This window comes from Colossoma macropomum, unplaced genomic scaffold, assembly GCF_904425465.1.
Source record: "Colossoma macropomum unplaced genomic scaffold, Colossoma_macropomum, whole genome shotgun sequence".
In the NCBI taxonomy this organism is placed as follows: domain Eukaryota; kingdom Metazoa; phylum Chordata; class Actinopteri; order Characiformes; family Serrasalmidae; genus Colossoma; species Colossoma macropomum.
In genome coordinates, this window is record NW_023494799.1 from 33,600,193 (window position 1) to 33,614,184 (window position 13,992).

General features: G+C 39.0%; 1 protein-coding gene across 2 annotated transcripts in view; it reads left to right on the forward strand.

Moving 5' to 3' along the window:
- The window catches only part of LOC118819012 (A disintegrin and metalloproteinase with thrombospondin motifs 7), a 114,088-nt gene that overhangs the window by 63,447 nt on the left and 36,649 nt on the right, over positions 1-13,992 (forward strand). For both annotated transcript variants that reach the window (XM_036586604.1, XM_036586605.1), the window contains exons 17-19: positions 9,566-9,692; positions 10,929-11,136; positions 12,192-13,856. In XM_036586604.1, coding sequence (XP_036442497.1) covers positions 9,566-9,692; positions 10,929-11,136; positions 12,192-13,856 — 2,000 coding nt within the window. The remainder of the gene's footprint in view (positions 1-9,565; positions 9,693-10,928; positions 11,137-12,191; positions 13,857-13,992) is intronic.

The following is a 13,992-nucleotide window of genomic DNA, read 5'->3' on the forward strand; positions in this document are numbered from 1 at the left end:
TCTTGACTCGTTTTCAATTTGACTGAAGTACTCTAAACATTGCTTTAATTTAATGGCTCTGGCAGAGCAGCAAAATCAATTAGCCTGTATTTACAGCATTTTCTAGTATGTGTCTGAGCCCATTTTTAAAAAGTCAGCCTCTTTCTGCAGGTTTCCTAGTGGACATTCCGCCAGTGCAATGGAAATCGATTAGACATTTTTAATTAATATACTCAGAAAATATTTTCCCCATAACTGTGTGGTCAGATTAATTAGGACACTGTTGGATTGCTGTGTGTGAAATATTATGACTGTGTTGAGCTGCTAGTGAGCAAAGAGGAAACAGTTCACACTTTTCCACACCTCTGTGGTGAGATAAACAGGGAGCACAACTGCAGCTTTCTTCATATCAAAAGTTCTGCCACAATAAAAAGAAATAGCATTTTTACATCATTTTTTTTAAAAAGCGTCGACTTGCTTGCTCACCTAGAAAGACAAAACTGAGATGTCGTCTTTTCAAACAGCTTGGCTTAGAAACCATACAGTGTACCCAAACCAAACCAGTTCATTCCAGTTCTGAGAGGTGCACAGTTTTTTTTGTTTTGTTTTTTTTTTTTTTGGTTGTCACTTTTAGGAATATCACTGATTGTGTTAAATAGAACTATAGAAGTCTTTCTGATTATCACACATTTTATAGCACGCAATCTAACTGCATTTAATTCACAGCATGTATCGTCTTGTAGCCCCCCATTCTGTAAAAATCAATATTAACATGCATGTTGTGACATGCCTAATGTCAGTAATACAAGTTGATGTACTAGGCATGAGGCCTTCTATAGTGTGTACGTCTAGGCTCTAGCAGTAGAAGTTTTGTGGGTTTTCACTCCTCACTCCTCTACAAAGCTTGTTGTTTTCACTCACCTCATTCAACATCGCCGCAAACGTGTGAGCCTTCTGACTGAATGGGGTACTTGTATACTGTATAAGGCAGTGGTTTGCTTGAACTGGAGCTGACCGTTACTATATCTTCGCCTCATCTTTTGTAGCCTTTGGCAAAAGAAGTTGGTTTCCTGTTCGCCCATTAAGCATTCTTTTCTGTAGCCAGCAGACCCATTATGAGCCTTCTGAAAAGAAAGATACCTGTGTCTTCTGCATTTGATTCATGTACATTCTTAAAAATAAAGGTGTCACAAGGTTTCTTTGTGCTATGCCATAGAAGAACTGCATTTGTCTCCATAAAGAACCATGCTTGAAAAAGAAATTGTGGTTGTGAAGAATTTTGAAGGTTTAAATTCTAGGAAGAAACCGTAAAGATGAATTCCACAGATATTTCAAAAAGTACTGCAGAATTCAATCGTTGAGGTGTGAGCAATGTCATCTGGAGTGGTTTGATGTGAAAGGCTCCATTCTAGAAGAACTTACCAACTTGGATCTCTTTTTTAACAGTGGTAATAGGAACCAAGGCTGCAATGTCTAAAAAATAATAATTTTATTCATTTTTATTCAAAATGTCCAGTGGACTTTAATGTTAATGTGATGTAATGTTTAATTTTTAATGTAATGTTGATAGTATCTGAAGTTTTGTTTCATTTCTTTTTTGTGGTACACTGCTCTGCATATATCTCTCTGCCATTAATACATTTATAAAAAAAAAAACAAAACCTTAACCTCAAAACTATCATAAAACAATGTTTCAGGCGTCAGTCAGCAGATTTAGAACCATTTTTTTGTAATAGCTTTCTGTGGGGGATTAAACTCTTCACACATCTGCTTCTTTTGACTAACTTTTGACTAACTTCTTTTGACTAATGCGCGATTCTGACTTGGTAAGTTTCTCTAGACCACTCTGAATAGCTTTGTTTACATCCAAACATTTTGCTGTAATTTTGGAAAATTTGCAGAATTCTCTTTTAAAGTGGTATAGATTTTTTGCATTATGTTAGGATTCTTTAAAACTTTAAAATGTGCTTCACACTCACAAATGTTACATTCTTTACACTCTTAAAAGTAGATTCTGTGTAGTACCAATTAGTTCTATTGATGGAAGCTTTTTTGGTGCTGTGTAGAACCATTTTTAAGAAGGATCTTTAGAAAACCACATACAACAGGTTTTCACCATTTAACCACAGATAGAACAATTTTTGCATTCAGATGGTTCTTTGAGTGTTCACGGTTCTATATATAAACATTGCCTTTACAAAAGAACCCTTGAAAAAACATCCTTTAAAGATGTATGGAATTACTCCAAGAACCCTTTGGGGCATCATTTTCATAGAACTTGATTTAAAGAGGTGTAGAATGGGTAGAAATTGTAGTGTTTGTTCATCAGTGAAACAATTATGCTTCAAAGAACTGCTCGCTTATTTTTATATTTATTTATCTTTTACATTACTTTATTTAAATTTTGTGGTCACCTTCATAAGTTATGTTTTTGAACTACTTTGTAACTGGCATCAGTTAAGTGCTGATCAATGCTTTCCTTTGTTTGGATTTTAATGTTTCATGTAAATATTAGATTTTTTGTATTATGTAGTGCCTCATAATACATCTAACCAGCTACATTACTTTGTAAGCAATTTGGTGGGTTTGATGAATTATTAAGCATTGCAAATGGGTGCTTTTTGAATGCAGGCAGACACTAAAACATGCTGTTGCCTTGCTTGATGTTTGCCTGAGGTCTGCTGTGATTTCATGTGACTTTAAGTAACTTATCTGTATGACCTACTTTCTCCACATGCTGCAACTTTGCTTTGCCTTTGCTTTAGAAGCCTTTCAAAGGTTAAATGGATTAACGTCCCATATCTATAGCCACTCATAGTACACTGTCAGAAGAAAAGGTTCTGTGCTGTTACATTTTTCGTTCAAGGTACAAACAATGTAAATTTACCCTCAAAAGTACAACAGTGGGTTCAAGGTCCAAATGTTTTTCTCATGGAAAAAGTATGTATTTGTATCTTTTCATAACCTAATGTCCTTGTGTCTGGCCCCCAAAAGTATTTCAGTTTTCTGTTAACATTAGCTTGTTTCACAATGCACTGCCTTATAGCCCCCAGCATGCACTGCAACATAATGACATAACGACATAAGACTTTCCTACACTCTGAACAAAAAGTATGAAACTGTCCCTGGGGCAGTGCCCCTCTTGTCACTGGCGTGGGACCCTCAAGGGTACATCTCAGTACCTTTAGTCAGGGAACATAACTGTACCATAATCCATTGAAATTATCTAAGTTGTACTGACACCGCACACCCCGTCTCGTCTCCAGGCTTTTTATTTTATTGTTCTGTTTTAAAACATTAGATTATGAAAAGGTACAAATATGTACTTTTCACCTGGAAAAACTTATTTAAGATGCGCAATTGGACCTTAAAACCACTGTTGTACATTTACAACCCCATTTCCAGAAAAGTTTGGACGCTATGCAAAATGTAAATAAAAAGAAAATACAATGATGTGCAAATCATTGAAACCCTGTATTTAATTGAAAATAATACAAAGACAACATATCAAATGTTGAAACTGAGAATTTTTCTTGTTTTTTTTTTTTTAAATATGTGCCCATTTTGAATTTGATGCCAACAACAAAAGTTGGGACGGGGGCAACAAAAGGCCAGTAAAGTTGTGTAATGCTAAATAAAAAACACCTGGTGGTTAATTGGCAACAGGTCAGTAACATGATTGGGTATAAAAAGAGCACTGCAGAGAGGCTGAGTCATTCAGAAGTAAAGATGGGGAGGGGTTCACCACTCTGTGAAAGACTGCACAGGCAAATAGTGGAGCACAGGACACAAAAAAACCAATAAATTGATCAGTTTCAACATTTAATATGTTGTTTCTGTACTATATTCAATTGAATATAGAGTTTACATGATTGCATATCATTGCATTCTGTTTTTATTTACATTCTGCACAGTGTCCCAACTTTTTTGGCAATTAGGTTGTACATTGTTGGTTCCCTGATAAATGAAAAATGTACTTGCACAGCACCTTTTATTTCTTATTTTTTATTTCTGTATTGATGAGCTTGCATTAAAGAAAAGGTGCCAGGTGTAGTCTATTTCAAGCAAATAGGTAGGTTTAAAAGACCAAGCTCCTTGGGGACAGCTAAATTTTGAATATTTCAAGTATTCGTGTAATATTTCAAGGTCTACTATAAGTGCCTGTATTTTACTATTGAAGTCTTTGTAAAGCCCTTTTAGTGGTTGAGTTGAGTTTGACACCCCTGACCTAATGTTTCAAAACAGAACAATAAAATAAAAAGCCTGGAATCAAGACAAGATGTGATGAGTCAGCTTAAAAATATCAACTTAAAAATATAATATCAATGGATTATGGTACAGTTATGTTCTCCAACTACCCCAGTGACAAGAGGGGTACCACCCTTGTCACAGATTAGTACCTTTTTTCTATGAATGTAGGGGGAGTGGGGCGCAAACTAATGCAGGGTAAGATGTAAGATGGGTATTTTATGTATTAAAACAGGTTCAAAACATGCTTTTAGTCATGTTCTTGCATTCTCATAGAGACATCATATGTGAATTTTAACAGCAATCGGGCAGATATTTCTTGAGATTCACCTTGAAGACCCTAAACCTTTTCTATCATAAGTGTTTTTTGATGACTGAGTTAACTGAGATTACTGAGAATTCTCTCTTGATGGCTGTAGTATAGCACTAGTATAGCACTGGTTTGAAGCATATAAAGAAAGCTGGCCTAGCTAAATTACAGCCTCCACACAAGGTTAGTTTAACAGTGTTTAGCACAGTGTTTCAACTAAGCCTTGTTAAGTAAATAATGAGAGAATTACGTGTCATCCAACATAAATTCAAAACAGGCTATTTGTTTGTAAGTTATATACATTATTTTATTAATCAAAAACATATTATAGATGTCATGTAACTAAAACAATTCATTTTTATCATGCTGATATATTCTTTGCTACTTCAGCTCCTACTGTTTAAAATCAAATTTGTCACATTCCGACAAAGGTTCTTTTCTCTAATCATATGTATTTTGAAATATTTATTTGTATTATATTAAATATGTTTTGCATCTGACTTTTTAGCTACTGTTCCAACTAGCCCCTCAGTCTATTACAGCTGACCCAAGCCATGAGGTTAGCCGTAATGTTTGCACTGACTCTTGTTTTGGTAGAATTTTTCATAAATGGTAGGTGCTGAAAACAAAGCTTATGGTTTCATTTGTAGCAGAGATGTGTAGATTACTTGTATAAAAATAGTAACATCAAATACTTTTTTTAACCTTTTTAAAAAGCAAAAATCAAAATGCATGAGGTTGAGCCTCCCCTTTCCCTATAAACCACTGTATGCATTAATAAGTTTCCACTAGAGGTGATGCAATGCCACTTTTTCTTTTACGATACCAATACTGATATCGAAACCTTGCGTATCGACCGATACCAGTCTGATACTTTAAAACTACTAAGAAAATAAGCATCTAAGAGTAGGCTTTCACACTCAAAATACTCAAACACTACCACCACACTGGAAGACTATTTCAGGCTAGATTTGGTACACGATCGGATCGGTTCATTCTTGTTTTTCCCTACGATATCTGATCCAGCAAATTTTTGTTATCCAAATCTCACTCCTTGTTTTCACAGAATATACGGTCTCTAGTTTCCAAGGAAAAAAACTTGATAGTTTCCATTGATCTTATATAGTGACATGTATAATGGTTGCCTAATGGCTGGGTTTAAGAAGCTATAGTGTTTATTGTAAATTAGCACCTGGGCTAAAATACAGCTCCTCAACTGTGAGATTGAAATTGTAATCATGGGTTATGGGAATGTGAATTCTCCAGCTAGCTGACTTCCATCACTTATGGCCATGGTAAAAATCACACCAATCAGTCATGATTGACACTAGGGATAATGGGTTATGCACCATCTGTTGCACAGTCGCTGCTGGCCTGGAAAACCCGCCGTGGTTAATGCCTCTGGGTGCCTCGGTGTATACGCACCTCCCTGCTGGATTCTTCAACACTTACTGAGTTTGACACTCAAGGCTGGCAGTTATGACCGCAATTAGCTTGAGGGGGTAGCGCTCTGAGAGTGAGAGAGTTGGAAGGAGGGGAGGGAGAGAAGGTAGAAGTGCTTCATGCACCAAACACAGGGCCTCAGGGATAAGAGTGCGTAATGAAAATTAGGAGTTCGTCTGTTCGCTTGTTTGATCAGCCAGCTCCTCTGTGGCAAACATTTCCTGCTGAATTCCTCAGCCGTGTCAGTAAACATCCATCACCTTCTCTTCACATTCATCTCTCCTGCTTATTACTTCTTTTTCTAAATGCTGCATCGGGGATTCAGGATCTCCAATATTACAGTACTTTCCAAGTATCTTGATGTCACATGACATTTAGGTCAAAATTAACCCTTAGTAGTTGCTTCTATCTGTGAGCATGGTGTAATTCGATATTAAGTATTTCTCACTAATAGCTCATCAAAAGAAGTTCTAAACTTTCAATCAATTATTATAATGTGAATTTGGTGAAAATTTGAGGCCTCTGTATACTTTTAACAGAGACAAGGTTTGTCTGGCTTCGATGGACAGTATTATGTAATTGCGGACAAAATGAACAACCACAGTTGCCATGCAGAGGCTTTTCTCACCATGTCGCTCATGGCAGTTGAGCAAACTCCACAGAGGAACACTATGTGACAAGGCCTATGATTGGACAAGGCAAAGGAGGCGTGGCATCATTTAAGTGTAGATCAGCCAAAATGGAACCGCAAAGAGTGTGCAAGCTTGTAAGTTTATGAAGATGGTTTTGGGATTGTTTCCCTGAAAGTATACTGAGGTCTTTTTTATTGTGCAAACAGGCTAATTTCATGAAATTTTTGCCCATTTATTCCGAAGAGCATTTGGGAGGTCAGACGCTGATGTTGGACGAGAGGGCCTGGCTCCCAATCGCCATTTTACTTCATCCCAAAGGTGTTCGATGGGGTTGAGGTCAGGGCTCTTTGAGGGCCAGTCAAGTTCTTCCACACCAAACTCACCCAGCCATGACTTTATGAACCATGCTTTACACACTGGGGCTCAGTCATGCTGGAACAGAAAAGGTTCTTCCCCAAACTGTTCCCACAAAGTTGGAAGCGTGCCATTGTACAAAATGTCTTGTTCTGCTGAAGCATTAAGATTTCCCTACACTGGAACTAAGGGGTCTAGACCAACTGCTGAAAAACAACCACATAGCATTATACCTCCTCTACCAAACTTTACAGTTGGCATAATGCAGTCAGGCAGGTAATGTTCTGTTGGCATTTGCCAAACCCAGACTCGTCCATCAGACAGCCAGATAGAGAAGCGTGATTCATCACTCCACAGAATGCATTCCACCAACTCTAGAGTCCAGTGGTGGTGCGCTTTACAGCACTTGCTTGGCATTGTGCTTGGTGATCTAAGCATGCAGCTGCTTGGCCATGGAAGCCTATGCCGTGAAGCTCCCGGCGCACAGTATTTGTGCTGATGTTAACGCCTGAGAGGTTTGTAACTCTGCAGTTATTGAGTCAGCAGAGCGTTCGCGACTTTTATGTACTCAGTATTGGATGACCCACTCTGGTATTTCATGTGGTCTAACACTTCGTGGCTGAGTTGCTGTGGTTCCTAAATGCTTCCACTTTCTAATAATACCACTCACAGTTGATTGTGGAATATCTAGGAGCAAAGGAATTTAATTAACTGACTTGTTGCAAAGGTGGCATCCTATTACAGCACTACGCTTGAATTCAGTGAGCTCTTTAGAACGACCCATTCTTTCACAAATGTCTGTAAAGGCTGACTGCATGGCTAGGTGCTTGATTTTATACACCTGTGGCAATGGGACTGAAAACACCTAATTCAAGATTAAGAGGTGTGTCTCAATACTTTTGTCCATATAGTGTGTATATCTTTATAACACCACATCACGACCCCCAAGTTTGGAGGTAGGGCTGCACGACAAAAAGTATTTTTATCATCTTTTCGATACCAGTTTCTGCAATAAACACATCAAGAAGAGCTGTGGTGACAGGAAAGATCAGATTACCTCAAACACACAGCTCCAGAGTCATCATTACACTAACTGTTTAAAGCCTAATGAGTGCTTCCCTGTAATGGGATTGAACACTGCTCTTCAACAGACGGGACAATTAGCTTAACCATTAGAATAAATGGCCAATTACAAAACACACAGGTGCACAGCTTAAAAACTCCATCCTGAACTACAAGCCTGTAAATAGACATCAGAGTATTGTTATTGTTATTGTTACAGTGTTATGTTTTAAGCGTGTGCCGTAGTAATGACTACTGTCACAATAAACAAACATATTTTGTTTCTGTAGCTTGTATAGAAAAAACTGTTGAGGCAATGCTGACTTTCTCAGCCTTTCAGTGCACAAAAAATATGCTTGCTTAAAGGAGAGGTCAGTTAGATTTCTGTTTACATATACAAAAACATGTCTGTACGTCAGTGTGACATCTGACAACTTTATGAAACATCGCATTTTATGTCATTATCGTACAGCCCTGTTTGGAGGGTTCTGTTCTGTAGAGTAGAATGTAGATGAAAGAAATACATTTCTGTAATTACATTATGACTGACCGATTTGAATGTTTTTGTTGGTGTTTCTGGAATCATTTGATGTGAGAAATAAGATAATTCAGTAATGAACTAAATTAATTACAATGTTTGAGTTCTCACACAGTTATCTGCAGGAGTTGTTTCAGGGCTTTTGAGCCAGATAGCTTTGTATCAGTACAGCTTTAGAGTGGTTCAACTTAAACTGTTGTTTGGAACCACTTGTCGTTCGAACCTCTTGAAATCTCAGACTTACATAATACGGCATATTATTCAGTGACTGTATAGACTACAGTGCAAACTGGCTCAGAAGCATTTAATGCATCTAAAAGCTACCTTATAAGCTGTTACATGTAATGGTCACTAACGATATCTGATGCATTGTTTTATGATAGTTTTGCAATACATTTTAACGTAAAGCATGCCTTTATATTCCATTCAAGGCAGAGAGGTACATGTAGGGGATTATAAGGCAATATTTTTGCTAAACATGGCTATTTTCTGCATTTCAAACTGCGAATTTCTGTATAATTCACATCATTTCACTTGACTTTGTTCACATCTCAACTTGTGAATTATGCAGAAATTTAGAAAAAAAAGTCCCCTATTTATATTCTGTTTAATTTATACTGTTATTTTATTCAATAATAATAATAACTTATAGATTAATGTGCCATAACCTAGGGTATATCACAATCTTTAACGACATTTTCACGATACACAACATGTATCACAACATTTCAACACAGACATATTTAAAAATGGCTATCCAAATATGAGTACAATGATTTTCATTCAACATTTCACACACCACCCTGCACTAAATCAGATTGAAAAGGCCTAATTATGTTCTCTTTATAATGAAATTTACAGTAGGTCAGTGTTCTTTAAGTACTTACAATATCCATAATGTGATCAGAAATGCATTTTCTTTGAATATTTGAATGTTGGCATTTATATGTTTGTTTTGTTTAACAGATTTCCCTTCACTCTGCCTTCTGTCTTTCTCAGGTGTCAAGAGACAGATTGTGCACTGTGTCGAACGGACACATGGGATTGTGGATGAGCATTACTGTGACCCAGCCACTCGGCCGGATGACAAGCGAGTGCGCTGCAGCGTTGGATTATGCCCAGCTGTGTGAGTGTCCACAAAGCCATGCACCAATGTTCACCCAGCTGTGTATTCCACCTAGACTTTCTCTGGTATCCAGCTGTTATCTTTGAGTGGTACTTAGAGGTAGAAACAGGTTTAGGAAGGTCTAGAGCCTTAATTGCACCTGAAATTTAGATCTGAACTTGAGCATATCCCGAGACTATTCTGATCAGACCCACAGCATCAAGGTTTGAACCCTATCCCGACTGTATCCGGATTTGCTGTTTGATCCCAAGCCGAACTCAACCACAGGAGACTGAATTACTCCATATTTCTGATATTACCTGTTAAATGAGAATTCTGTGAATTCAGTCACTGAGATGGAAACAAAGTTGTTGAGTGGTTTGATGTGAAATGGTGCATTGTAGAGAAAATTACCAACTCAGATTTTTTTATTATGGTAGTATTAGGAACCAGGGGTCACAATGACCACCCAAATATAGCCATTACATTTTCTATAAAAAAGAACACTGAAGCTTCATGTGTCTTCTGAGTGTTTATATGTAATCTTCGTTATGGTAAAATATGTCCCAAAAAATCTTTTTGGGTAAAAATTTGCCGTACAATGCCTGACATGTACCTTTCCACCATAATTTTATTAGACAAATATACATTTTAGGCCATTACATTACCACAAAACAGTTCAGGCACCATATTTGTAACCTTTTTTGCTGACATTAAACATTGTAGACATTTGGTTCCCATCAGTGTCACACTGAACAGTTATTACTCGTAATGTTTCTCTTGAATGGCACAATGCATCTTAACAATTAAATTGTGCATAAGTTTTAAAAAATCGTTGGGATTTCCTTTGATGCAACCTTGTATCAGCAGTATCAGCTGTCTCCATGTCATTGCTAAAATGAAAAAGAATCAGCCTAATTATCAGCTTTCCAAAATGACATTTAAATTCCACCATAACAAATGTGTTTATTGATCAGTGCTTCAAAACAATGTTTAAAAATTTGCAGTCTCGAAAAACGTTAGGCTTTGCAATATGTTCTCATGCTGGCTTTGTAGTCCTCAGTACCAACAGCAAAATTCCAGATCAAAAATTCATGGTACTAAAAGTAGAGGAAGGATAATGTATGGAAGATGGGGGCTTTGAGAAGTCCAAACCGACTCAAGCCCCACAATCGATATTTGAGAAATGATGCGCGATATATTTCAACCTCTAGCTCAGGGATCACTGTGTCATTCTGTGGTGTTTTTATTTTGCAGATGGTGGACCGGGGAGTGGCAGAAGTGCTCATTAAGCTGTGGGGAATGGGGGCTGATAAAGAGAACAGTGGTATGTATTCGGAGTTTGGGGCTGGATGAGCAGGAAGCCCTGCAGCCAACAGAGTGCCAGCACCTACCCAGACCTGATCCGGTGTCCCACTGCAAGGTACCCTGCCCTGCTGACTGGATCACAGGCAACTGGTCAGAGGTGAGCTTCCATGAGATGTAGGGAGCAGTTTAAATAATGATCAGCCCACCGAGTAATGCAAATAAACCAGGTCGTCAGGATTAGATGAAGAGCACATCTGTAAGTGCTGATTATTGATTTGGTTAATCGGATAATGATAAACTGCGTCTGATTTGTGACATTCCTATTCATGTGTTTTCTTGTTCAAAACACTGAGACATACATCGTTAAAGGAGAAGATTAAACATCAGAAATCGCCATGTTTTTGAGTCTTCCTTAAAGGCTTAATATGTAGTTTTAGGGCGGGGTTTGTTGTTTTTATCCCTCTAAACTGCAAACCTTATAAAAGTATCCATATGTGAGCCCACACTTGAACTTCTCACTCTGATTACTTTATAACTTGCTTATTAGTATCAAAGTAGTTACTTTGTATATCAGTCACTGGTTAGTCTTCAGATTAATAACTGAATAATAAGCCTGCAGATTTGTGGTTAATTATGGAAACAAAGCCAGTAAAGCAGAGGACATTGAGTAATACTGATCCCACTCCTTCTATGGCCTTTGTTTTGCTGAAGTGACATTGTTGTATCATTGATATCATTGGTATTCTATCGACACAGAATTCATTCGAGACTGCAATTTTTAAGGGGTCAGCCAGATGCACACGCCATGCAAAGCACATTCTGTTTCACCTTGTTTTTCTCCGAGATTGTTGCACAGAGCATTGATTGACATTTGGATGTATGCTTTCGGTTCCCCACGGTGTTAGATAAATCAGTCAAGCCGGGTCAAAAAGCTGTTTTAATGAGCAGATTACTTGTTCCAAGATCCTTCACAAGAGCAAAACTTTTTGTCCCAAGTTGCCCTGAGAAAGTGTGACTTTTTTTTTAGTGTCAGTTCGTCATTCAGTTTGAAAGAGTCTTACAGATCAATACTGAGAGATATAACGAGACATTTCTTTCCTCTCTGTACAGCAGTTTACAATACAGCACTCTCTCTATTGCTCCCTGCCTTTGATTCCTTTTGCTGACATGGGTTTTTGCTCTTGGCAGCTCTAACCAATCATCTCTCCACAGTGCTCGAAGAGCTGTGCAGGTGGCGTGCAGACACGGGAAGTGACGTGCAGTTGGAACACTGGGGTGGACTGCGATCTTCAAGCTAAGCCCGCTTCCAGCATGCCATGCAGCGTTCAGGAATGCCCTGTAAATGTGGACATTGACTGGTCTGGTAGTGGCTCATCAAGCAAAGAGGTTTTCAACGAGATAAACTCAATACCTGATGATAACCACTTGCGGAAATTTGCCGTTGGGACAACTAGGGCACAGCCACGAGATGGCGAAGACCTCAATAACGCCGCTGGTGGGGATTTCTCGTATCGTGATCGTACTGAATTTGAAAAGTCTATCAAGAACGACATCCAAGTTGATGATTTTTACTATGACTATAACTTCATAAAGTTCCATGAGGATCTGTCCTATGATTTTGATAAGGAATGGATTGGTGTGTCTGATTACTCAGGTATTCATTTGAAGCAGGATCCCAAACTCAGTCCTACCACAGTTTACAGGCGGAGACCGGGTCCTTCCACAGCTACCTCATTCACACCCTCCACTGCTAACCCACCAACTGCCTCTACTTCCCCTTCCAACGAAACGCCAGAAAGTCCTCCGCTAGATGAGGATGTTTCAGAAGATGATGTGGTTATTGAGGACTACTTCTTGCCTATTGCAACAACAGCGAGGCCACGTTCTTCCATCACCAGATTCTCTCAGAGATGGAAGGAACCCAATGTTCTTGGCCCAGCTCAGGACCTCAGCACTGTGGAAAGCCCACTACCAACAGATGAGATGCCCTCTAGGTCTGTAGGTACAACATTGCATGGTGCAATGCCAAATGTTTATGTGACACATGAGCCTCTTACAAATGATGGAGGGATTAAAACAGACCTTCCTGCAACTCAAAAATATGAAGACGTTGTGGATAGGGAGGAGGAACTGTTGGGTGAAGATGCCCCTGGGGGTGAAACTGATTGGGAAAGGCTTTTACCAGAGTCTCCTCCACCAATCCACATTGCCTCCAGTGCCTCTGAGAACTCATATGTGGGCCCCACCACTACTCCTGCCAAATGGAATACAGCCTTACATGAGACATCAGAAAGCACAACCACATACCCACTTGAGATGCATATCAGCACCTCCCCAGGGGGTCAGTATGAAGATACTGAAATGAGCAGTAACATTGGCACTAATGCTGAAGACTCCATGACCTTAAATAGTTTCTCTCAGGAGCCTCCTTCCTCACAAGCTCTGTATAATCCAGCAGAAAATAAAAGTAGCATGACTTCATCTGCTGGGCCAGAGTCCCTACCTCATGTGGAATCGCGTAATGATTTGCAGTCTCCCTCATGGATTTCAGCAGACCTTCCAACCACCATCATGCCAGATGCTAAGAGCCAACCTTCTGGCACCATCAGCCCAGCTGCTACTCTCGGTTCTGAACATGTAGATCCCAGTAGACAGCAGTGGGCAACCCCAGGTCCTTCGCTTGCCTGGACAGAGATTGACCACAACCAAATTATTGTTCCTCGATTGCTGAGGTTCAAAAGCCCCACTTCCCCTGACCCCATGCAGTCTCCATCTCAGGGTTCAACTAGTCAGCATCCAGACTCTGTTGAGCCAGATACGTCCTCCCCACTTTCGTCATCCTCCACTGTCTTCTGGAGAACCAGCAACTGGAGTGCTGTGAGTATCTGAGCTGAAATTCCTCTGATAATGTGACTCTACTGTTACAGATTTGAACCTGAATGCCTAGATGTAATACACTATCAGAAACATATACTTGCCTTTTTATTTCTCTTTCCAAGAAAAGGCAAGAGTG